This window comes from Larus michahellis, chromosome 2 (genome assembly GCF_964199755.1).
Source record: "Larus michahellis chromosome 2, bLarMic1.1, whole genome shotgun sequence".
In the NCBI taxonomy this organism is placed as follows: Eukaryota; Metazoa; Chordata; class Aves; order Charadriiformes; family Laridae; genus Larus; species Larus michahellis.
Genome location: NC_133897.1, coordinates 92,986,917 through 93,010,892, shown reverse-complemented (window position 1 = coordinate 93,010,892; position 23,976 = coordinate 92,986,917). Strand labels below are relative to the sequence as shown.

The window sequence follows — 23,976 nt, the reverse complement described above, 5'->3', positions numbered from 1 at the left end:
CTGAGACCCCTTTTATTCTCCTCCTTCCCTAATATGGGATGGCTACTGTAAACATATTGTTTTTTTCAGGAATGTCTGGGTTTCCTGGAGCAGTGGTATGAGGTTGATACCATAACAAACCAGAACTTTTGAGTGAATAAGCATAAAGAAAGGGGTTAGTGCATGCTTTGATAAAAGTAGTTGTCTCACAGGTCTCATTTCCTTATACATGTAATCAGTTTGATAACACAGAGCTGTTGGATTTTTTCCAGAAGAATGTTTGAGATTCTTTTTTCCAGACTTTGTAAAAACTGAACAGTCACAGGTTTGCTGCATTTAAGGCTTAACTGCTTAGAAGTAAGCAAAGGAAGGAATAAACTATTTACTTTATATAATAAGGGAAGGTTACCTGTGGAATTACTCAAGACCCTGTTGCTCGATATATTCATAAATACCTGGAGGGAAGAAATGAATGAGAAAAGGATAGAAAGGATAATAGAAAGCTAGAGCTGACTGCAGACAGTTGCAGTGGGAGTTCAATGTTCATTAGGTTATAAAATTTCTGATAAAATTAAATTCTAGTAAATATGGAATCATAAATCTGAAGAAAAATAATTCAGGCTGAATATACCCAGTGGGTGGGCTTTATGTTGGTGGTTATTGTTCAGAAAACACCTTGAAGCTCCTTCATAATGGTTTCTTTTAAAGAGCAGCTGTATGCTCAAATATCCTCAAATAGCAGTTAGCAGCAATCTTTGCTAAGACATGGACAATAAAATGAAAACAAATGTGTGTCATGGATGAATGGTGTAATTATGTATTGACTCTGTGCATTTCTGGCCACCTGTCAAAAAACATGGTACAACTGAAAAGAAGCTGAAGAAGGTTAGCAGTGATCAAACTTTGGACCTGCTCCTGTGTAACGAAAAACAGATGAGGATTTCTAGCTTGAAAAATTGCTGGTGGATAGAGACAAGTGGATATGAATTGAGAGCCTGAGAAGTGCTACGTTTGGAGATGAACTGCCAGTAATAATTTTTTTTTTTTTCCCCCAAGAAGGAGCATCAAATAAAATCATGAACAGGCAGCACTTTAAAAGATAGCACTACTTTATTCTGATGCATATTTAAATTCTCATAGAATGCCATGAATGACAAAAGCATAAATGGATTAAAAAGACCTGGAAAAATCACTGGAGGAAAAGTCCTTTGAGCTAAAACACATTATGGTTGGGATCCACCCCAAAAGTATGCTAAACAAAATTACAGGGGGCTTGGAAGGATTGCTGCAAGGGAATTGGATAATTGCTTTGTCTTTTTTTGCTTTCACCCAGTATCTGCCTACTGCTGATTTTTTTTATAAGTAGGACAATGGGAAGTCTTTAGTTTGGCCCCACTGCTGTTAGGTGTGTTCAGGTATTTTCTTCATTGGTCTTGTCTTGGAGAGGGGAAAAAAAAAAACCCGTGCTTTCCAGAAACAAAATGAAATAGGTGCATATTAATTTGTACCTTCTGTCTTGCTTTGAAGTTTTGATATCAAGTAGATTCATCAACAAATTGAAAAGTTTAGTTGATAAGTTGACTGTGTAGTTAAATGTTCAATTGTGGATCCGGGCCCAGTTTAAGATAAGAGAAAGGGCAAACAGTAATTGTAAATATGTATACTTTTTAGAAATATCTTAGTGCTTTGCTGCTATAAAATTTCTTTGTGTATAGAACGGAATCCTGACACTTAAAAATTGGGCACGTGGTCAGTTGGAGGCTATCTGTTAGAGTGGGAATTCTCTACAAAAATGAGTTGCAAAAGTCTCAGGGGAAGAATTACGAGTTCTACTAACGATGTATAAAATTTTCCTTTTGAAAGTCTAAGTATGCTAACTAAGGATTGAACCTGATTTTTTCTTTTTTTTTTTTTAGGACAGTATTTGGATTTCACTACAATGTTGAATTAATATGTTTCTTGAATTAGGAATCTTAGAGATATGTCAACATCAAAAAATGTTTTTGTAAAATATCACAGCAGTAGTTATTACTGTTCTGTTTCAGAAACTATATTTTTTTGGTTTTGTTTGGCATGGCTCGATGCTTTACCATTGAAAGAAAACATGACATTCACCTCAAAACTCAAATTGATCTTTCAGATTTGGCAGTGAGTGTTCGATAGGGTTGGGAGATGGGAAACAAAAGGACTTAACAGGTGTGTAAAGATCCAGTGTCAGAACTCCTCATGTGGCACTGGTATTAACGTACTTTACACTTGAGAATATATTTAACCCCTTCTCACATTGAGTAGTTCATTTGGAAGGTCACTTTCTCTATGAATGAATGGCTAATAAAGGTCTTGAGTGGTCAGAGGAATCCCCGTTTATCAAACTGGACATTCTCACATCAAGGAGTACTCAAAGGTCCCTTTTATCACCCTCTACAAAAACTCATTAATGCTAGTGGCCTGTTTCCAAGTTTGTGTAAACTTCCACATACACAGAAGAAAAAAATCCCTAGAAGAATAAACCTACTTGAAGATTTTAATTGGTCTTGTGCTGCTTCACATTTGGATTATTGCATAGTTTCTAGGACTACGCTTTGTTTTTTAAGGAAAATAATCTTTGGGAATCAGGAATTGAATTTGACCTTCGCTGTTGAGCCAGTAAGAAAGTTAGTAAATATCTACTGTTTTTTTGCATCCTGTGTCTTTTGAGGTCTTTAGCATTCTGGTAGTATGTTGAGGGCTGATGTGTAGGTATCGTTGACGTTACTGTGAGGTGCTGCCTTGAAAATCAATATGAATATGTCTGCCTGAACCCTCCAGTTTCCCATATGAAAGCCTTATTACTGTGGCATTCACCTTTCTTGAAAGTACTGCTGATTTTTGTTAAACGATGATATTAAATAAAGCCTGTGGCCTGTTTTTGTTGAAATTTATTGTAATAGTTAAATCATCGTTATAACTGGTGCTACTTTCTCCTTTAGACTACATGAAGAAATAATTGACTTCTATGACTTCATGTCCCCTCGTCCTGAAGAAGCAGCTATGAGAAGAGAAGTGGTGAAAAGAATAGAAACGGTCATCAAAGATCTTTGGCCTACAGCTGATGTGAGTGTAACTCAAGTGTTGATTTGCTTCTCTAGTACATTGTAGAGCTCGGTTCACTTAACCTGGCTATCATCTTTCTGTGTTTTAGAAATGAATAGATAAGACTTCAATCTTAAGCCAATTGACTTGATATTACAGCTCTTGCAGTACTTGACAGTTTATTTTAAAAAGAGGAAATTTGAAACCTAGATTTCAGGTTAATGAAGACACTGATAATTCTTTTCGTTTTGGGAACTGGGGATGTGAAAACTGTCCACTTCAGGAAGTGCACTTCTTAAAGTAAAAGCTTAGGAAATTTGTCTCTTTGTCACTTTAATATTCCTTTTGTATATTAAAGTGAGACTGACTACCTATGTATCCGTTTCTGCAAGGACTCCTGGCTTGTAAGTACAAGTGTCTTACAAAAAAACAGTTAAAAACCCCAGAATATTTTTTGACTTCACAAATTTGACATTCAGGGAATTAATTTAGCCCTGATTTAGTGGGAAAATTGGACTTGACTTCCTGAGATATCTTGTGACGACAGTTGTTGTATTTCAAACCCTTTATTACCCAGAGAGTATGTTTCCTCCAAACAAAGAACATCCATAAGGAATTTAATGTAAACTGTATCTCTAGCATCACCTTTCTGAATACGAGATAGTAGCGTTGTCATTAACAAGCAGAAAAACATTTCAGAACAAAGTGATTTCAAAGGCTTCCATCACAGAGTGAGGCCTGTGGCCACAGTGCTGAGCTAAAGATACTGTAAAGGTCATCTGCTTCATCCTTACCTGCAATTTTCCATAGTAATAACACTGTTCTAGCTTGTGGGAACAGGTATAAACACTGAAATGGGCCAGTGTTGCCCAGCCTTTTTATAGGTCACTTCAAGGATGTGGACTTGTACATTTTGCTCTATTGTAGCAGAGGGGGAAGAATGTCTCAGCTCTCTAGATTGGAAGCATGCTAAAAGTATTTGATGCGGACTGTGAATGTCTCTTCAGCATACCTTCTTTTCCACGCACAAACACATACCACAATTTCATGGTCATCTTTACAGTAAAATTCATGTTTCTCTGAATTATATGTTTAGATACACTTGCTGGGTTTTAAACAAAAAAAGTTTGGAAAAATATTTCCTTTAAACTCTTCTAATTTCAGTGAAGCTGTCCTACAAGTAAAGAAGGGAGCAGGAAGGAAGGAAAATTATAACAACTTCTGTCAAACTAGAAATTAATAGTGAAAAGGACTTGTTTCAAAAGTTTATGCTCTGCTGCTAGCAGGATTGGTGGTCGTTGTATGTTCAAAAAAAATACGATTTCCTGTAAAGTTGCATCTATAAGAGAAAGTGTATTTGTTGAGGCTTAACAGAGTATGTAGTAAAGTAAGTTCAATAACTTTTTTTACTGGGCTATATCCTTAACAGGTCTAGAAAAATCTTAAGTCTTGTGAAAGTGAAATGATGTGAGTGTTCATAATTACAAGATATTTCACTGGTCTGGGTTTTTTTCAGGTCCAGATATTTGGCAGCTTTAGTACAGGGCTTTATCTTCCAACTAGGTAAGTAATAATTTACTTTTATGTAAAGCTTGTCTTCTTTTAGAGTAATGGTAAATTTTAAAGGTGAATTTAGACTGGAATGTGTAAACTTATCAAACTTCCAGTAAAATTTTTCCCTAATGTCCCATGTGACAAAGGGAAGAGCTCTTGAACATACAGATTTGAGATAAGTATTTGGTATATCATTGTACTGTTGTAGGTACTTACTGACCCTTTGGTGAATTTCCTTTTCTTCCTTGTGTCTGGGGTTAGTCTTTGGCTCTTTGTTTTCAAGATACAGTGAAATTGAATGTTTAGTATTTCCTGTGTGAAGATTGTGTTTTGTTAAATAAGGTGAATTACTGAGTGTGTCACTTGTCACAGAGTTACTGTGCAAAGTCAGAGGAGTCATCAGCGCTGTGTTTCCCTATTTTTTGGGAGCAAAATGCCTTATTTCAGTGGTTTATATTGCTAAACGGTTTAATAGATGAATGTGGAAAACCTGTATAGCTATGTCTTAAAGAGTATGTTGTCTTTACATAAATTAAATTTTCAGTAGGAAAGCACTGGAAGTTTAATTTCTGTGAATAATGATCAATGATAAAAATTATTTGGACTATTAACATTCCTGTCAACGTGGGTTGATGAGGGATGGGATTAGGCTGTGGAAGTCAGAGGGGAGGGAGCAAGAAAGGTAAAAGGGAGAGGAGCTTAAAGAGCTCATCAGAGAACTGAAAGCAAGAAACCAGAATACTATTTTGTGTCCTAAAGTGAACTAGACCATCTCTTACTTAACATAACTAAAGGAAGTTTATGGGGAACCTAAATTAAAAGTTGCAGAATGGTCACCCTGAAGGACTTGTAATATGGAGAATGCCAATTTTACCTTTTTTTTTTTTTTGGTAGAGTATTATACTTTAGTCCTTATGGATCTCATGCTGTGTTCTTTTTGTCCAGTGATATTGATCTAGTTGTTTTTGGGAAATGGGAACGGCCCCCTTTACAGCTGCTGGAGCAAGCACTAAGAAAACACAATGTGGCTGAGCCATATTCCATTAAAGTACTTGATAAAGCTACGGTAAGTAATAGTCTTTGGAATACCAAAATGAAAAGCTTTCAGACCCCTTAAGATGTTGGTGATAAATAGTGTTCTTAATTCATCAAGCAAATGATGTTTTCTTAAGCACAATATTTTGCTCTGTGCAGTATTTTAGTAGAATGTGTATGTGCTTAACAATAGGACACAGTTTTTTACATGGACAACGGTAATTCTGTGTACTGTATTTGCTGGAAGGCCATACTTTATGCTTATGTTGTCAATAAAGATCTGAAAGTCAGTATTTGCAAAATATCTAGTAAAATAAGTTAACTATTTGTATAATGTTCTTACACTGACCTTTGAGAGGACTTTGAGCCAGAGGCCAGTAACTAGAGCTATTTAGCTTGAAACCCCAATTTTTCAGGTTGTCTTGTTTCTGATGACAGTGAAGTGTTCCAAGCCTAACATTTGTTTTTCCCTTCCAAAATATGCTACATAAGAGCTTTATTTAATTTGTGAAACTGATATATAGTATCTCTCACGTCTTTCTTGTAAGCCTAACAGATCACATTGAATATGCTAAAAACTTAAAATATGAGAATTTTTTGTTACTGAACAAGTGGTGTTTTCTCCAGGAGCAGAGTATTCCAAACTTCTATTAGCAAGCTGTTGCATTTTCAGGTCTCTGAAATAAGGTGACTGTTTTAGGTCTAGAAGATTCCAATGGCTTCAGTTGGAGTAGCGGTACATAACAGTAACTCTGGTAATCTTTGGGTGTGATTTTCAGAATTGGTGATACCAGTTAGTGATGGATAATGGCACTAGGCTAGGCTTATCAATTTTACCAGCCTTTCTTGTTTTATTCCTTCTGCTGTTGGTATAAAATGATGCTATACTTCTGCTCTTTTTTGTTTTTGACTTCAGATTAAAAATACAAGAAGTTGAATTTAAAATAAATGCCATCAGCTGAAGTTTTAAGTTATGACTGTAAGACCATTTTGTAGGATACTGCCTTCAAGGTGGTGGTGTGAGACTGAACTTGCATATTCAGTAGTTCTGTAATAAATTATTCCTGCCAGAAGAGGAAAGACTGCTACTCCTGCTTTGCTTTGATCCGTTCTGGCTTTCATTTGACTCTGCAGTGAACCAGTTCAGCTTGATAAACCAACACAGTGCTTTATTTTTTCTGCTAGGCTGGTCTTCTGTCAGTTTAACAAGTGAATGGTGCAGTGCTGGGTAATGCAGTTCCCACAGGTTATGAGAGTAGAATCACTCCTATGAACAGCAGTGAGTCATTAAATTAAGTAAATTTAGTTGTCTTACAAAAAGCTGATATTGCAGCTGTGAAGGCAGATATCTAATAGCTATGGGATGGTACATGAGTGATCATATGTTAATGTGATCATACATGCCTGTGTTTTTAATCACCTCACTAAAAAGTGTTTGCTTGTCAGTCAAGTTAGGGTTGTTATCTTTTCTCAAAAACATGTTTTCTTGTCTTGATAGTTGCATTCATTTGGACTGATAGTATCCATGTGTCTTAAGTGAATAAGGTGGAGAATAGCACCAGCGTTGCATTTCTGGGGATTCGTAAAACCTTGTTTTAACCTTTTCAGGTACCAATAATAAAACTTACTGACCAGGAGACAGAAGTGAAAGTTGACATCAGTTTTAACGTAGAAACTGGTGTGAAGGCAGCTCGATTTATCAAGGAATACATGAAGGTATCAACTATATAATGAATGTTATACCACTTACCAAGGATGCATTAGATGCTTAGCTAACTTTTTTTGGTATGGCTTAAGACTTTTGAAGATCTATTGCTGAAGACTATTTTCATTAATTAGACATGGATGTTTTAATTTATTTTCTATTGGTGTGTATTCAGTGTTGCCGTTGAGTGCTAGGTGTTTTGTGTGGATAAACCTGTACACTGAACAGACTTCTACAGTCATATCTAGATCTGCAGATAGGTACTAAACTTTGTTTCTAAAGCAAGTCTGTTCAAGTTTTGCTTACCTTGAATTTAAGTGGTGCTTGATTATGAATATTATCTTGCTAAACAATGTCTGAAACCAATTCTTCTGTAGCTACGTACTTAAAATAAAGTTACTTTTATGCTCTGCAGTAAAAGTACTGTTTAGATGGAAAACTTCGACTATGAGTGACACTGGCATTCAAAAAAGGATATAAAAATCTTACTGTTTAGGGGGAGGAAATAAATTTGATATGTAAGCTGTTTGATCAAATAAGGGTTGAAGTCTATTCTAGAATAAAAAAGCATGTTTCGGTTCTTCCTGTGGAAACACTATAGCACACTACTGAATAACGTTTTTGTATTAGAAGATGAATCTTCCTGTATTGAGATTATGTAGTTCTCTCTTTGTTTTGGAATGTTGACATTTTCATTGATGTGACTTATCTTGCTTTGCAGAAATATTCTTTGCTGCCTTACTTGATTTTAGTATTAAAACAGTTCCTCCTTCAGAGGGACTTGAATGAAGTTTTTACTGGTGGAATTAGCTCTTACAGCCTAATTTTAATGGCAATTAGTTTCCTGCAGGTAAGTCTGTTCCTTATTTGTTTCTGTGTTCTTTAAAATATTTTGGTTTCTGTATTTACACTCTGTTACGATGCTGTTTCTTTAGATTCCCCTAGCAATGCACAGCTTTATGTTTATGACTCTAGCTGTTTGATCATTGGCAGCTCCTACAGACTGCCTCTCAAACCTCTAAGAACTTCTGTTCACTGTGAACTGAAAAAGCAGCAGGAGCCTTGTGAACAGCATAGAGGCTGTGTGTTGCTTTCTATACCAGGGCCTGTGATGTGGATTATGCTACCCTCCTGGGCAGTCTATTCCAGTACCTGGATCATCTTACTAGTGTTTTGTAAATCTGCCAGGATGCAGTTTAAGTTTGTTGCATCCTAGGCTGTTGATACTGAATGTACAGAGTAGTTAAATTCAGTGTTTATTAAAGTTACGAAATCAAACAGTCAAGTTTTTTAATTATGTTGGCTAGGTTTTGACATACTTAAAACTGGTAGATATTGTAGGTAACTAATGAAATAGCTAATGAGTTATAACTTCTTCCAGTACATTTTTGTGACAGTAAGCTTTGTATGAGTATGACGAGGTACAGTGTTAGGCACCTCTCAGAAGCTGTGATAATGGAAAAACCTACATATCCTGCTGCTGTTAACGATTATGTTGCTATAGATTATGCATACCACATATAACATGTGGGGATTGATAAAAGAACTGTATTCCAATGGGGGTAAATAGATTCCCTCCCACTTGTGAAAACATTAAGACCAATGGCTTTTCTGTGAAAAATCAGGTATATTACTCCATTACTAACTAACCTGTGATGTAGTATGCAGTACTTCTTTATTGCCTTTGGTTTAAGGAAAAGAATTTACTAATCCGCAAATAGCTGGAAGAGGAGGGAAGAAGGAATTCTTTGGCTTCCAGATACTACTTAAGTGCTGCCCCCTCTTGGTTATGTGAAAGTGGTTTAAGTACATGAAGAATTAATGACTCAATTCAGACTTGGGTAAAGAGATTATGCTCAGCTGTTTAAATGAGAGCTTTTTGTTGCACTTTGTTATGGTCTGAAAAGCACTAATTTTTAATAATTAACAACTGTTCTGTGTCACAGCTGCATCCAAGAATTGATGCCAGAAGAGCTGATGAAAACCTTGGAATGCTTCTGATAGAATTTTTTGAACTTTACGGAAGGAATTTTAACTACTTGAAAACTGGTATTAGAATAAAAAATGGAGGTGCCTATATTGCCAAAGAAGAAATAATGAAAGTCATGACTAATGGATACAGACCATCCATGCTATGTATTGAAGATCCTCTCCTGCCTGGTAAGATTGTACACTTCTTGCAATATTCTAAAGCTCTGGCTCTACTTGTGCTCTTACAGCTTACATTAGAGTCCCTAAAGTCCACCAGATGAGTTAAGAAGCTGCACTGAGAAGTGACTTTTCTGATGTCAAGGTACAGTTACGGAGATGCACTAAGGGAGTAGGACGTGAAGTGTCCCAAGATTCATAGCCTGAGAAAATTGGATTGTATGCAAACAGTGCAGATATATAATGCGTTGGAGATTCAGAACTGTTGAGTGTATAATAAGATTCTTTACCAGTGCTGAGGGGCAGCAGAAGAAGGAGGTCTAGGAAATTGTGGAACGGGGTTTATTAGTAGGAACAGCTCTTCATTGTCCGTTATGAGAGAATGGGAATAGAAGGTGTAGCTTTTTCTGGCCACATTCTGTGGTGCCATGCTTCAGACAAGTTATACCATAAGGGAAGGAAGTGCCCCAGATGAGGTACCTGCCCTGCAAGGCGGTGCAGTAGGGACTGCACAGAAACATGGGTGTATATCACTGAATGTGTAGTAAGGGAGCAGCTGTGTTATGATGTTGGTGTGAAGAGTCTGGTTTGCATAACTGGCTTCTGTGCTGCACACGGACCTTTGGAGAATGCCAGTTCTAGTTGCATGTACTTTTGAAAGTAATTAACTTAAGGGTTTTTTTTCTTTAAGGTTTGGTTTTGATTCGGTAACCTTCAAAGTAATCAAGATTAATTTTGTCTGAGCTCCTGAAAAAAATTTCCAGCTTTGTAGTACTCGGTTTGGATTCTATTTAGACTGTCACAAGTAGCTGAAATTCCAAGACAGCTTTTTAACTAAGTCAATTTTCAGTTAATTTGGACTTAAGCATTAGTATTTGTAGAATGTAATTGGCACTCAAACTCCATACTGTCACGTCTTGTGGGTAGACTGCTTATGTAGAGCACTTTTAAAGCAAATACCATGGATCAGGAGCTGAAGTCTGGCACCTTTCTAAATACTCAGTATGCTGAATGTTTGTAGTCCTCTAGAAGAGGTTACAAGCTACAGTACTCATTTATCTAACCACGTCTCCGGTATGTTTGTATCTCTGAGCTTGTGTCCCTCATGACTCTTGTACTTTGCCAGGAATAGGTGTGGTTTTGCAGAACTTTCATTGTGTTATTGAGATTTCCTTCAGTAGATGTGTACTAACTTGCTTGAAGACCCGTTTCAGTAGCAGCATGAGCCACATGTCTTTAGAGTCAAAAACCTTTACTGTCCTCCAGTACTGTTCCTTCCTATCTGTTGAGAACTAAAAAAGATACTACGTATGCTGCACAATGTTTTAATCACTGCTAATAGTTAATCTTTGCAATTTTGTCTTCTCTTTGATGACTTTTCAGAGAATAAAAAAAAATGAATTGCAAGTCTAGTAAGGACTCTGAACTGTTCCTCCTAGCATAAATCTTGCAGAAGCAAAGAACTATAATTCAAAAGAAAGATATCTAGTTATATACTATCAAAGAGTTAAGAACTAAATTTTAGATGAGGTTCTATGGGCTGAGATAATGTAATTCCTACAGGAGAGAAAGTGTTTTAGCAAGGGAAATGAAAGCTGACAATAACTTGAAGTTCTTTGACCACTGTGTCCCATGGGGATATTTTCTGGCAGCTACCATAAAGCTTCAGAACTTGCCTGATGGAACTAGGAGGAAAATCACGTAGAACATACAGGATGGCTCTTTGAATCTTAACTCACAAATACAGCCTTCCTAGATCTAGACTCAATCACATATTCCTACAGTATCTAAAAGCACCTGTCAGGTGTATGTAGATAATGTCTAGAATTCTGTTAATTAGTTTAGTTCTCTACTGCTTGTGTCCCAGTACAAAAAACTTTTCCAAGGGTTCAGGACCTTGTCCAGTTGACAAGTCATCTCTGCTTGATTAGTTTGTGGCCAGATCCACTCAGTGTCTATATCTTCATGAGGGTCAGTACCAGTACTGTGGAGGAGATGGGAACAAGTATTTTGGTAAAGAGTGGATGCGTATGTGTTTTGACTTAAGTTCGTGTAAGCTGCTCTGGAGTTTTTCCCTCAAACCAGTTTATGCAATATATGCACAAATTTTTAATCCTTTGTTTACCATCTTTTTTTAGCCTGATCACAGCTTTCTCTAAAGTTCTGGTTAAGCCTTGGAAGAAGACTTCAAAAAATGACGACTTAATCTAGAAATCAGACAAAAAATACAGGGATGAAAAAAAGCCTTTCAATTGCTAAAGACTATCCAAGTAGCGTAAGGTCCCTCCTATGAGCACGTACGCTAGTTCAGCCTTAGGATGCTGAAAGGTATAACTCATAAGAATAGCTTTAGACAGTCTTCTAGGAAACAGGATTAAGTTTATTGGGATTAGTTCCTTTAAATTGTAGGAAATGTTTTTTCTTCCAGTGTGAAATGGTGATGTCTTGCTATCAGAAGGATATGATACATCATTTCTACCTTCTCAGTACCTTCTGTTAGTTTCTGGATTTGGAAGGAACAGGCATCAACCTGTTGTCTTGCTGTTTTGGTCGTAGTGGGTTTTGTGCAGATTCTCTTGGGTGCTGTAGGATTTCCTCTAAGATTCTGAAAGATCTATTCTTGGGTGCTAGAGGATTATAATTTCTGTGATTTGAGAAACAAGATTCCAACAAAGATGTCAGGAGTGTACACTTAAAGCGGGAAGTGTGTTGAAATCTGGATTTGAGACGTCAGACTAACCTAGCTGGTGATGCATTTTAAAGTGGTAGTTTATACTTGCTTTTCATATGTAGCCTAAGATTCTTCATCTTGAGTTAGTGTCCTAGGACAGGGTAATGAGATGAAAAATTTTCCCTTAGCATCATCCAAAGAAGGAAGTTTCTATAAACGTTTTGTAGTTGCCACAATTTCAGTTTCTCAAAGCAGTTGTCCTTTCTTTGATGTGGAAAAAGTGGAAATATTCATTTAGGAGAACTGCAAAGCCAGACACTCAGAAGTCTGTTCACAGGAACATGTTGGAGCGAGGCAGGTGATACCATCCTAGAAGAGGTTTGTGTGGAATTGGTCTAACAGCATCCTGTATTGGAAGACATGACTCTGCAGGTGACAAATCTTTAATCTGTGGTTGTGGGGGAAAAAACAACAACAACAACAAAAAACCACAAAAAACCCCCCAACCAACCAAATCAACCTTGACACTTATTCAACAGATTGTTAGGGAAGTTTATTATTCTGTGCCTTTGAGTCAGGTGATTATCAAGGTCATTCTGTCATTTCTGATGCTCAGAACAGGAATGTTTTTGATCTTGGTTCAGATGGGCAGTGGGCAAGAGTAGCTAAATTGCATTTTAAGACTTGGAGTTCCACCTGCATTGCTCCCTTCATGAGAAAGGTTGTTCTTCATTCTGAATTGCTGCGGGAACTAACAAAAGTTCTAAACCTTAAATTCAGTGTGTTTTCTCTGAAAAGAGACGCTTTAACTTGCAGGACTAATTATGCTTTATGTTGCTTGCTTCTGCATCTTGATAGGTCACAAATCGAGGAAGTAATTATATTTGAGATTGGCAGTAACTGTTGGGATTATCTATTCTATCCTTAGTGGCCACCCAAAGTTACTCATTGCAGTTTTTCAGTATCTGATGTTTGTCATTAGAACCTGCAATTATATATATGTGTGTGTATATAAAATATATGCATTTATAAAAATATACAAATGCATTGAAGTTAGCATCTGAAAAAGCACTTTAATGCTGAATGTTGCAAAAAGGTACTTACCAGCTAATAGCTTAACATAAATAGATCTGCTTCAGTCCTAGCTCATGGTCTTACCTTTACCTTTCCAGGCCACGTTCTTAAAACTGCTTCAGGTAATGGAAGGCCACCTGATGCAGTGGTAATACTGAAGCAAGTGATGACAATCTTAGACATGCTCCTTTAGGATGAAGGCTTTGTAAGAAGGAATGAGGTTTGAATTATACATGAAATCACACACCATTGTTATCTACTAATGTACATCTGGGGATTGAAGTCTGTATGATTTTAAAGAGTGAGAACATTTGGGTTATGTGCTTTAACTGATCAGTCTGTAGACTGTGACAAAAGAAGGATGCTCAGGTATGTAAGAAGTGATCTGCTAGTGAGAATGGTCTCTCAGAAGAAAATTTATTCAGGACAACAAGTGCAAATGTGGGATCTTCTGGCTTCTTTAATGTGTTGCTTCCCGGACTGGGTAGGGCCACCTCTATACAGGCTTCACTGGTACAGTTCACAGTAGCTCACGTAGTAGCTTTGCCTTCCATACCTGCTTTTCAGCTGCAGTGCAAGTCAGAAACTCTGCAGACTGTATAATTGAATAAGACTGTTTATTCAGACATTTTTATGAACTAATTACAGGTGCAGAATGAGGCAATCCAGGAACCTAGGCATGCTATGGCATGAGCTATCCTGCCTCTGTTCTCAAATCTGCTTCAATCAAGACTCATACACAACTTCGTTGGTGGTTTAAACTAAACTGCTTGAGTTGCCGTAAGTGGATTAGGGAAGGCTTACGATTTCTTTTGCTGGCACAGCAGTGGAGGTGGCAAGGGCTGATGAAAAGAGTAACCAACAGTTTGTAGCAGCAGTGTCTTCATTTTGGTCAAACTCCATGCAGGATGCATGTCAAATGTAGCATTTTTACATCAATCAGACTAAACTATTGCAATTTGATTGAGTGTGTATTCTTAATTCCTGTTATGTGAATTTGTAGAAACATAGAATTATTTAGGTTGGAAAAGACCCTTAAGATCATCAAGTCCCACCGTGGATGAACTCTTAATTTAGTGGTAGGTGCAACTGTGTGTTTAGCCACTTGTATATATTCCATTTCTGTATTGCTTCTTAATTTAATTCTATTTTGTATATACGTTTAGCGTGGCATTGTTGCAGCACACAACAATATGTCCTGTCCCTGGAAGACCAGTACTAAATTAATTTTTGTTTTTCTAGTAGAATTAACATTTTCGTCATCTGATTTCTTGACCACTGAAATACCTTGGTCTCTATTCAGCTGCCTTTGGACTAAGTTCTTTGTGAAGTTCTCTGCTACTTTGTAGTGCAGCTCTGAACTTGATTACAATGTGTTTCTTCCTAGATTCTCTGTTCTAGGACCGCATTGGTCTCTGTTTCTACCTCAGGATAGAGTTCAATTGCAAATATGCCATTTAGAGAGGCTTCTGTAGTTTTGAGTGTAGTAGCTGCTGGATACTGCAGCGATGCATTCAGAACAAGATACTCAGTTACTTCAGTAAACAGGGAGTATTTCTTGATCACCTTCTATTTGATCACATAAATTACTGAAGAATTTTTGTGTTCCCAAAATGCTCTTGTGTTCCCAGTCTGTTTTCATTGATTATGTTTTCCTGATAAAGTGGCATTATGATTGGAGAATCCTGAAGGACTAAAATATGTTGTCAAGTAGTAAAGCCAAGGCTGTTTTTTTTTCCCCCTGGATGGCAAACCTCAGTATGTTTGTCTATAATGGCTCGCTGGACAAAATACTTCAGTGAATGAAGTGTTCCTCTAAAGTCAAATTCAGCCTCGTTGGATTCAGTCCTCCATCAGATAGATACTGTCCTATACCCATCAATTTTCAAGGTAGATTTTTCATTAAAACCTGTTCATGGGCCCTGATCTGATTTTCAAGCTTAAAATAAACATCTTCGGTGGTTCGTCCCTTTCCAGTGTTCTCACAGCATTTCAAGCATCATTCTGAAGGAGAGAACCTTTTACTGTAAGCAGCTTTCTACCCACTCAAGATCTAGTCTGTATTTTAAACATGGAATTTGCAGAAGTTTTTCTCTGTGTCTTTTAAATTGAGTGGTGACAGTGAACCGTTGGTGTCTGGTGCCAAACATATCTACAAAAAAACCCAAACCCAAATCTTTCTTCTTGCTAGTACTAGCAAGATCTTTCTAGGTGCCAAATGGGAGACTAATGCTTGTATGTTGTCACTGATACACGGAAGCATTAGCATGTTCTTAACTTCTGTGGTTCCTCACACTTGGCACTGGATTTGGAAAGAGTTCTGCTATAAATGTCCCTCATGCTTAAAGAGGGGCAGTCAAGAAGTGCCACTAACTTGATCAAAAAGCAATGCTCTACAAGCTTCTGGAATCCTCTATGATAGATTTTGTCAAACTGGTTTATCCTGTGGAGATAAATAATCTGTCTGAGCTGGCTTATTAACCTGTAGTTTCGATAAGGTTAAGTAGAGGTTGATGTAAGTATACCTGGCCCTATGAAGATAATGTTGCACAAGCGGAATTTTAAGCTGAATTTGGCCTGCAGAAACTCTACTGGTAAGTGAGACACGATGCTTTAAGCTTAGTGGGTTCCCTCTTAAAAGACAGCTGTAAGAGCTATAAGCTTATCTCTATTCTGTTTCTTTCAGGCACTGGTACATAGGTGTTTTAAAAGTGGTGAATTTGAATGCGTAATGTTAAGTGTCATTCCTAAGGTTAGCTGCTTTTGTTGAGATAGATGCACTTAGTTGTTCCTGATATGAGTAGGATGGGCTAACCAGTTCAAACAGAGTTAAGCTGTATTGTTAAGGCTTCTGAGCTTTAAGTATGAATAATTTTTTGGTTACTGATATTAAAAAAAGATGATCTGATGACTGTCACATTATTTCAGGAAACGACGTTGGCAGAAGTTCTTACGGTGCCATGCAAGTGAAACAAGTTTTTGATTATGCCTACATTGTTCTTAGCCATGCAGTATCACCACTTGCAAGATCATATCCAAATAGAGATTCTGAGAGGTAATTAGTCCACTTTTTGAATATCCATTTGTCTGTGTAATCAATTAGGAATGTTTGGGTCTAAATCAATAAAAGGAATATTGTTATTTATTGTTTAACTGTGGCTGTATTGAAATTTGTCTGGAAATTTAGGCTGCCTAGTGGTATGAGAGTGTAATATCTCAATGTGCAGCACTGAAATGAAGACAGCATGACAAAACCCAGGACGAGTCCAATATGAGGTTCTGTTAGTGTGGAAGGGAGACAGAAGATAATTGGTCTTTCCTCAAACATTCTGCTTAAAGTGCTTCAGAGGAAGGTCTGCTGGTTTAATGTTTGGTGTGATGTATGACTGTACTGTGGTAGAAGGCAATATGTGCAATCAAATTGCTTGTTTAGACACAAAACTAGACAAGGCTAGAAATTTTCCTAGTTCTTTAATACATGCTCTCATAAGCTGTTTTAAAAGGCTTGATATGTAGTTAAGCTATTAAAAGAAATCAGTTCAGTTTGGCCGGAATGTCAGAACTGCCTTTAAAAGCAGCATACTTCTGCACGTGCCATTATAATGCAGTTCTTAATGTCTTTCGTAGAAACACTGTACAGTTAGTACTTTCTCAGCTCTCACCTTTGCAAGTTTTCTTCTTTTTCTTTTTTTGAAAGGAGGAGGAGAAAGAAAATGAAGGCATGTCAGCCATGTTGTATTTGCATTTATATATCTGCTCTAGCATCTCTTATTCTAACCCTCAGTACAAATTGGGTGTAGATCAGGGGCCATCTCCTTCCCTGATACTTCCCTAGAATTCCAATGACTTTGACTTCCCTAGCTAGTGGCCAGGAGGGATGGCTGTAACAAGTCACATAAACCATCTGGATACAATTACAAACTCTAGTCAAGCTGTTAACTTCCAGCATTGATGTCATTGGAAGGTGAAATAGTTATTCTACAGTAAGTTTACCACAAAGTGGATGCAGTCTTTCTCTTGTGTATTTAAAACTGACAGTGTTTTAGTAGTGCCTATGAATCTCTAGGTTTTCTGTGGTGTTAAAATCACAAAGGTTGAGGCTGCACTTCTGCCTGTGATGGAGCTATAGGAAGAGTGATACATAGTGTTACACACTGACATTTGAGACTGCTGTTTCAAGATCGATCAAACCTATATCTGTTAAATGTGTACTGGCTGACAGTTCCTGTTGCAGAATGAAACTTCATTCTTATATAAGTATAGATAGAATACTCAGGGATTCCTGAAGTTTTGCTTGTGTCTTGGGTCCTGGCTTTCATTAACTTTTCTGTGTTTCTCCAAAGGATATAATCATTCTCTTATAAGGTACCTGTATATATTACAGACATCAAAAAGTATATTTGTAAATGTATTTTAATGGAAGCCTCAGATGTCATCAATGTGTGCACTTCACATGTACACTTCTTATTGTATTTGGGAAAATGCTTTGAGTGTTGCTGTAACTTCAAACCTCGGGAGAAGTCCCAGTAGCAGTGTTCAGGTGTCATACATCTGACCTGTCTTTGTGCTGGTTCTGGGCTCTCTGTGCCAGTGATGTCTGAGTCTCAGAACTCGTCATGCCAGAGGCTTGCCATTCTCTGAGACTGATGTTGCAAGAGGAACAGCATTCGACAAAGTCCTGTATGCAGGTAGTTCCCCCAGCACCAGTCTTGTCAATGCTGAAGGACCTGTAGATGGATGGTGAGCTGTTTGGTAACCAGTTTGTTGCAGAACCACAACACCAGACCATGTTCATTCTCAGTTTTTAGTTAAACCTTGGCAATCCAGGTGTGTTTCAGATCCTTCTTCCACCTGTTAGGAGGAGTGGGCCAGGCTCTGTATAAAGACTTTTCAGTGGCCTGACCTAAAGCCTTAGCCCTTCAGGAACCATTTGTCCTGATCCACTTTTTTCCCCTTTTCTAGGCTTGTTAGTGGTAGGTTAAACTGTAAACAACGGTCTCCATTTAAGAGCAGTAACTAGCTATATGCCTTTTTACTAGAAGGATCGACAGAGACTAAATGAAAAGCGCTTGAAAGGGCAAGAGCTTGCAGGAGGCTGAATTCCCCAGGCTGACTTGAATTTATTCAGTTTTGTTATAATGGGGGCCAGTGTTCCCCTAAGTGGAACTGTTCTTGAACTACCTGGTGGTTTTGGATTTGTATCAGCTCTTTGTAGGGAAAATTTCTGTGTACAGAGTCCTATTTTGTAGATGACAGTCTTGGTAGATTTCAGATCTTTCTGGGTGATTATTGTTACTGCCCTTTTTCAGGGTCAGTCCAATTTAAAGCAGCACAAGCCTAAATTAAATTAAGGCCTTTGAGCCAACTGCTGCTGATGATATTCCTAGTCTGGGGGGGAAAAAAAAAAGTCGCCATATTTTGGTCCTTCCTTTCTCTTGTCCATGTTCAGTAGTAACAAGTCCCACAGAATAATAAGGGGTAGATTCAAATCACTCTGACCAGCATCTTCATTCAAGCTTCCACATATACCATGTGTGCCCAGGGAGGTGGTGGATTCACCATCTCTGGAGGTGTTTAAAAAAAGGGTAGATGGGGCACTGAGGGACATGGTTTAGAAGTGGCTCTTGTCAGGGTAGGCTAAAGGTTGGACTTGATGATCTTAAAGGTCCCTTCCAACCTCAACAATTCTATGATTCTATGTGGAGCGTAGTAGGAATAAAAAGCTATCTTCTGTCTGAATGGAAACAGTAATCAGCTGAGTCCTAAAGGTAATTCTTACAGCTACAGAAATTACCTTAACACTGTTTTGTTCCCAGTCTGTCTCGAGTCCAGTTGTTAACCTAGCACTGCCAAGTCCACTGCTAAACCATGCCCTGAAGCGCTGCATCTGCATGTCCTTTAAATACCTCCAGGGAAGATGATTCAACCACTTCACTGGGCAGCCTGTTCCAATGTTTGACAACACTTTCTGTGAAGAAATTTTCCTAATATCCAATCAAAACCTCCCCTGGCACAACTGGAAACCATTTCCTATTGCTTGTTACTTGGGAGAAGAGACTGACAGCGATCTCTCTACAACCTCCTTTCAGGTAGTTGTAGAGAGTGATAAGGTCTCCCCTCAGCCTCCTTTTCTCCAGACTAAAGAACCCCAGTTCCCTCAGCCATTTCTCACAGGACCTGTTCTCTAGACCCTTTGCAAGCTTTGTTGCTTTTCTTTGGACACAAAGTTTTAAGTTAGTGACCATTTTCCCAGTTTTATTCTGTTTCTTGGTTAACCACAGGAAACTTTAGCACATGTTTGGCAACATGCTCTTGCTCATTAATTCATCTTCTTTGAAATAGTGGACTATCTGTTACTACCCTGTCCATGGTCTCGATATTAAAGTGCAGTTTTTCATTATACCTTGTCTAGCCTATCTGTGGGCTGTCTCCTGTCAGCTGGCCCTTTTTATTCCTTCTCAATCTGTATGTTCCCGACTCTTGCCTTGGATCAGGTTTAGCTTATGTCAAGATCATCAACAACACTTATGTCAAGAAGTTGATCCAGCTTGTGGCTGTGTGATGGGCAGATCAGAAGCAAGAGAAGCAACAGGAGTTCATGTTTGGGGGAAGATGGAGAGAGTAGTATTGTACCATTTAACAGCAGTAAGTTGTGCTGATCTGGACGTGACAAAGATGCATCCTCAGGTCAATATGTATGCCTGTAGATCAGGATGTTGGCTTACATGTTGGCCTGTCACATGGTTCAAATACGAATGTGTGCTCAGACTGTGTCTCTAAACAGCAGCATAGCCACATTTGGGAGGCAGATGAGGTCATGTGAAATGAGGAATGCAAGACTGGTTCGGCTGTGATATGCCCTTCCAGAGTAACTAAGACTTCTGAAACCTTTTTTCAGTTCCTAGAATTGCAGGTTGGTAACAGGTTCCTCCTTATTGGTGCCAGACATGTGGTGCAGGTGGATGAGGGAAAGGGACTGTCATGCCAACAGGCCAGATTTCAGAGTTTGAGGAAGCCTTGGCAGGGTTTTGTTACTGCATATCTGGTGTTGTCACTTACAGGTGATAATCTTCAAAACTACAGTAGTCTGGGCCATATATTAAGTGATTTTTCCATCTCTGTGCTTGAAAGCTGTTTGGGTCTCTTCCTAGTGTACAGTTCAACTGATCAAACTGCTAACAGGTCTCTATGTTAGGTTTGGGTTGCTCCTGGTTGGCCAGAATAGTCCTGGGAGCTGTCAAAGGGAACCTTAAATTTGCCTGCTAAATCTGCTGATGCCAAAAGCAAAAACGCGCTGTCTGAAACAGTCCTTCCTCTGCTTCACATATTGAATGGTGGGTGGCTGTCACTACAATGCATGCTGTCTCTTAAGAGGTATCAGCAATATCAGCTTTTCCTACACAGAGTATTTGTCTGGGTAAAGGTTTTAATTTTTTTCTTTATTTTTATCCTCATGCTCAAATGGATCTGTCTCAGGTGTTCCTTAGTCTGCTTTGAGATTATATTGCCCGTTTAATACCAGGGGGATATTTCATAAGCTCAGTTAAGGCCTACTGAATGGTTATTTTGACTGTTCTTTCACAGACTTGATGTTTTTCCTTGTTCTGGTACTCACTCATTCATGTAAAGCTTGGCTGGAGCTTTAGATATTTGATTTTACTGAATCTTATGTCAGCAATCTGAGCATTTTAAGAGTCATCTTAAGATTTATTTGTACCGTAGTTGTGTTGTAATGACAGCTAGAAAGTGTCCCTGTGAACTGAGGGCTTGCAGTGTGTAAAAAGAGGAGCTTCTAACTCTTATAAAATAAACCAGGTATGTAAATAGCTTATTCCTGGTTTTACTATATGATAATATTAGAGAAAAACCTTAAAGGGGCATCTTTCACAGGAGAGATGTTTAATTTTATTAAGCAGTTAACCGTGTTTTCTATGTCATCTAAACAAGTACCTTTGAAGAAGGTAGTGTCTCATATCTGTAGAAATTCTGGCCTCAGCCAAAAAAAGACGACCAAAAGCATGGAATTTTGTCATACTAAAGACGGGGCAGATTAATAGGTTTTTTGTTCTGAAGCATTTTCAGTGTTGAACAGATATAAGATACAGATATAAGCACAATTTTTAAATGTTTATTTTAAAAAAATTGTTCTCTCTCCCTGTGGGTGTACTTGAGTCCCATACATATGAAAGGGTGTTCTTTGAGAGCAGTATCTAGTTTGATCATACTTGCTTCCTCTTTCTTTGCTGCCGTATTAAGTATATGGCAGTATATCCTTAATCACCTTTCAGTTTCTGATGTCTCATAATGAATGTTTTTAATTTTGGTGTACAAGCAATGTAGCATGGAACTGCCTTTTGACTCCTGACCTGATAACTTAGTGAATTTCTTCCCCCTCCCCGCACCTTTCCAGCAAAAATTAGGGTTTGGGGCTTTGATCTCTATTCTCTGTGAAAGGAGCTAGTGAGAGAAGAGATTCCCTGGTTCCGTGTGTGCAACTTTGCCAGAATTGTTAATGTAGCAGGAGTTTCACCCTTTACATCTATTTGATAGCAAGCATTTTTGGTATATCAGTCACCCTGGCTGATATAATGCCATCTTATATCATTCATTTTCCTTCTGGATATGAAGGCATGACTATTGATTTGCTTCTGGGGAAAGTACTCCAAGAAGCTTCAGACTTGACAAACTCCTACATAAGAGCTTATGTTATTCAGTCTGTGTCAATTTTCTGGTTCTAAGACCACAGCTGGTAGTAGTTGTGAAATTTGTAGGTCATCCTGGAGTGAAAACTCAAATCTTTCTGCAGGCATTCTCAGATGAAAACTTTTAGCTGTGAGGTTTCCTTCTCTGTCCCAGTGCTGAAGAGATCCAGCACGCGTATGTTTGAGTCCCATACTGGCATTGCTGTCTTGGGAACTGCAGCTTCAAGGCCACAGCTGATTCTCTGCAGTATTGGTCATCCCTGTCTTCATTCTGTCTCCTCTGGCTTAACTTCCTTTTGAGATTAAGAAACCAGAACTGCATTGAGTATTTAAAATGCTGTTATGTCATGGGAGCATACATTGACAAGATACTGTCCTCTGTTTTTATTTGTTCCTTTCTTAATGTGCTCTACATAGCTATTGAGCTGTGTTTTCCAAAGAATTTCCTATTCTTTATATATATATATATTATATATATAACCGAGATCTTCAGTTGCTGAGTGGTGACAATCATGCCTTTAATTCTGTATGTAAAATTCAAGATTTTGTTTTTCTGACATGCATCATTTTATCTACATTACATAAATAGAATGATGGATGACATTCATTCTGTCCATGAGGCCCTTATGCAGTTATTGGACTTGTAACTTAGATGATGATATTTGGTTCAATGTTTGCTTAAATAGTTGTACTGCCTTTTTCAGTACTAACATACCGATGTGCCTTAAAGTTGGAAGACTAAAGATGGAACATGTGGCATTTGGTCTTGCATGATATAGTAATCCCTAAACCAGCAGGAGAATTATTGATGCTTTTTAAAGTGTTACTAAAAAATCAACCTAATAAAGGTAGTCTAAATATATTTAGGCTCTGTACGTCCTCCCTTCCCATTATAAACTTAAACCAAAAGAAAATTCTAGTACAGGTACTATGTATCTTTATGCTGTGAAATGCACAATAAGCTTTATTGTAACTCTTGAAGATTTTTCAAAATTGAAATAAAATTACCTTCTCCAAGATGGTAACTTTTCACAGTCCATTTTTGTACAATAGTCCGTCCTTCATGTATCTTGAGTGTCGAATTTATAGTTAAGTGTTTCAGCCACTAGTCCCCAGTAAAAGCTTGAAAGTTTAGCTCTTGAACAAGGATGCAACTCCTGCTCATGAAGTAGCACAATTCAGATAGCTGAATGTTGGGAAGGTATATTGGAAAAATATTACTTTGTACTTGTTGATAACTGGTCACTGTTCAGCAGGACCAGGTAGGCTTTTTCTTTGAACCAGTTACTGTTATGAATTTTCTTAAATTCTAACTTCCTCTGGTTTTGGAGCCAGTCTGTTTCTTGTTTCCACTACTTTATGATCCATGGTACTTCCTTTATAGTTGTGGGAATCTTGCACCTTTTAAGTTGTATTGTAGATCTGTAAGCAAGGACTAGTGAAGGTCTCTGGCTTCAGCGTGAAGGTCAGCTAGGGGGGCTGGGGATATTAATAGTCTTCAGTGCATCCCATAACTGTTCTAATCCAGATTCTGGGGAAAAAAATAATTTCTGTATGGAGAAATGCAAGAACCTGTAAACTGCTTTTATCAAGTACGTTGGTATCTGCATGTACATTCTTGATAATTAAGATGCACTCACTCCATTTAGAAATATAGAGTAAAAATCTTACTTATATGTCACTGTTTGCATATTAGTATGGTAGAAGATAAGTATTATACTAGTTTAAAAATTATGATGCTTTAGTGGATTAAATGGTGTGCTAAGGAAATGGAAGTTCAAAAGGATTCAATTCTTTGGGTAGGGATATCTTAAACTGACTTCCAGCTTAATTTGATTGCTTGTTGAAATGCTTGCAAATATGTAATCAACAGTCTTTAATACTTAGTTGAATTTTTTTTTTTTTAGTACATTAGGTAGAATCATCAAAGTGACCCAAGAAGTGATTGACTACAGGGCCTGGATTAAAAAGAAGTGGGGGAGCAAAATTAACTTATCACCTGAACTTGGTAGGTATAGCAGGAATCCTCGAAACCA

General features: G+C 37.8%; 1 protein-coding gene across 8 annotated transcripts in view; it reads left to right on the top strand.

Annotated features, from left to right (window-relative positions):
• Positions 1-23,976, top strand: part of TENT4A (terminal nucleotidyltransferase 4A) — a 65,948-nt gene that overhangs the window by 16,376 nt on the left and 25,596 nt on the right. For all 8 annotated transcript variants that reach the window (XM_074576259.1, XM_074576258.1, XM_074576256.1 and 5 more), the window contains exons 2-9: positions 2,949-3,072; positions 4,568-4,614; positions 5,551-5,671; positions 7,249-7,356; positions 8,067-8,195; positions 9,292-9,505; positions 16,167-16,293; positions 23,848-23,948. In XM_074576259.1, coding sequence (XP_074432360.1) covers positions 2,949-3,072; positions 4,568-4,614; positions 5,551-5,671; positions 7,249-7,356; positions 8,067-8,195; positions 9,292-9,505; positions 16,167-16,293; positions 23,848-23,948 — 971 coding nt within the window. The remainder of the gene's footprint in view (positions 1-2,948; positions 3,073-4,567; positions 4,615-5,550; positions 5,672-7,248; positions 7,357-8,066; positions 8,196-9,291; positions 9,506-16,166; positions 16,294-23,847; positions 23,949-23,976) is intronic.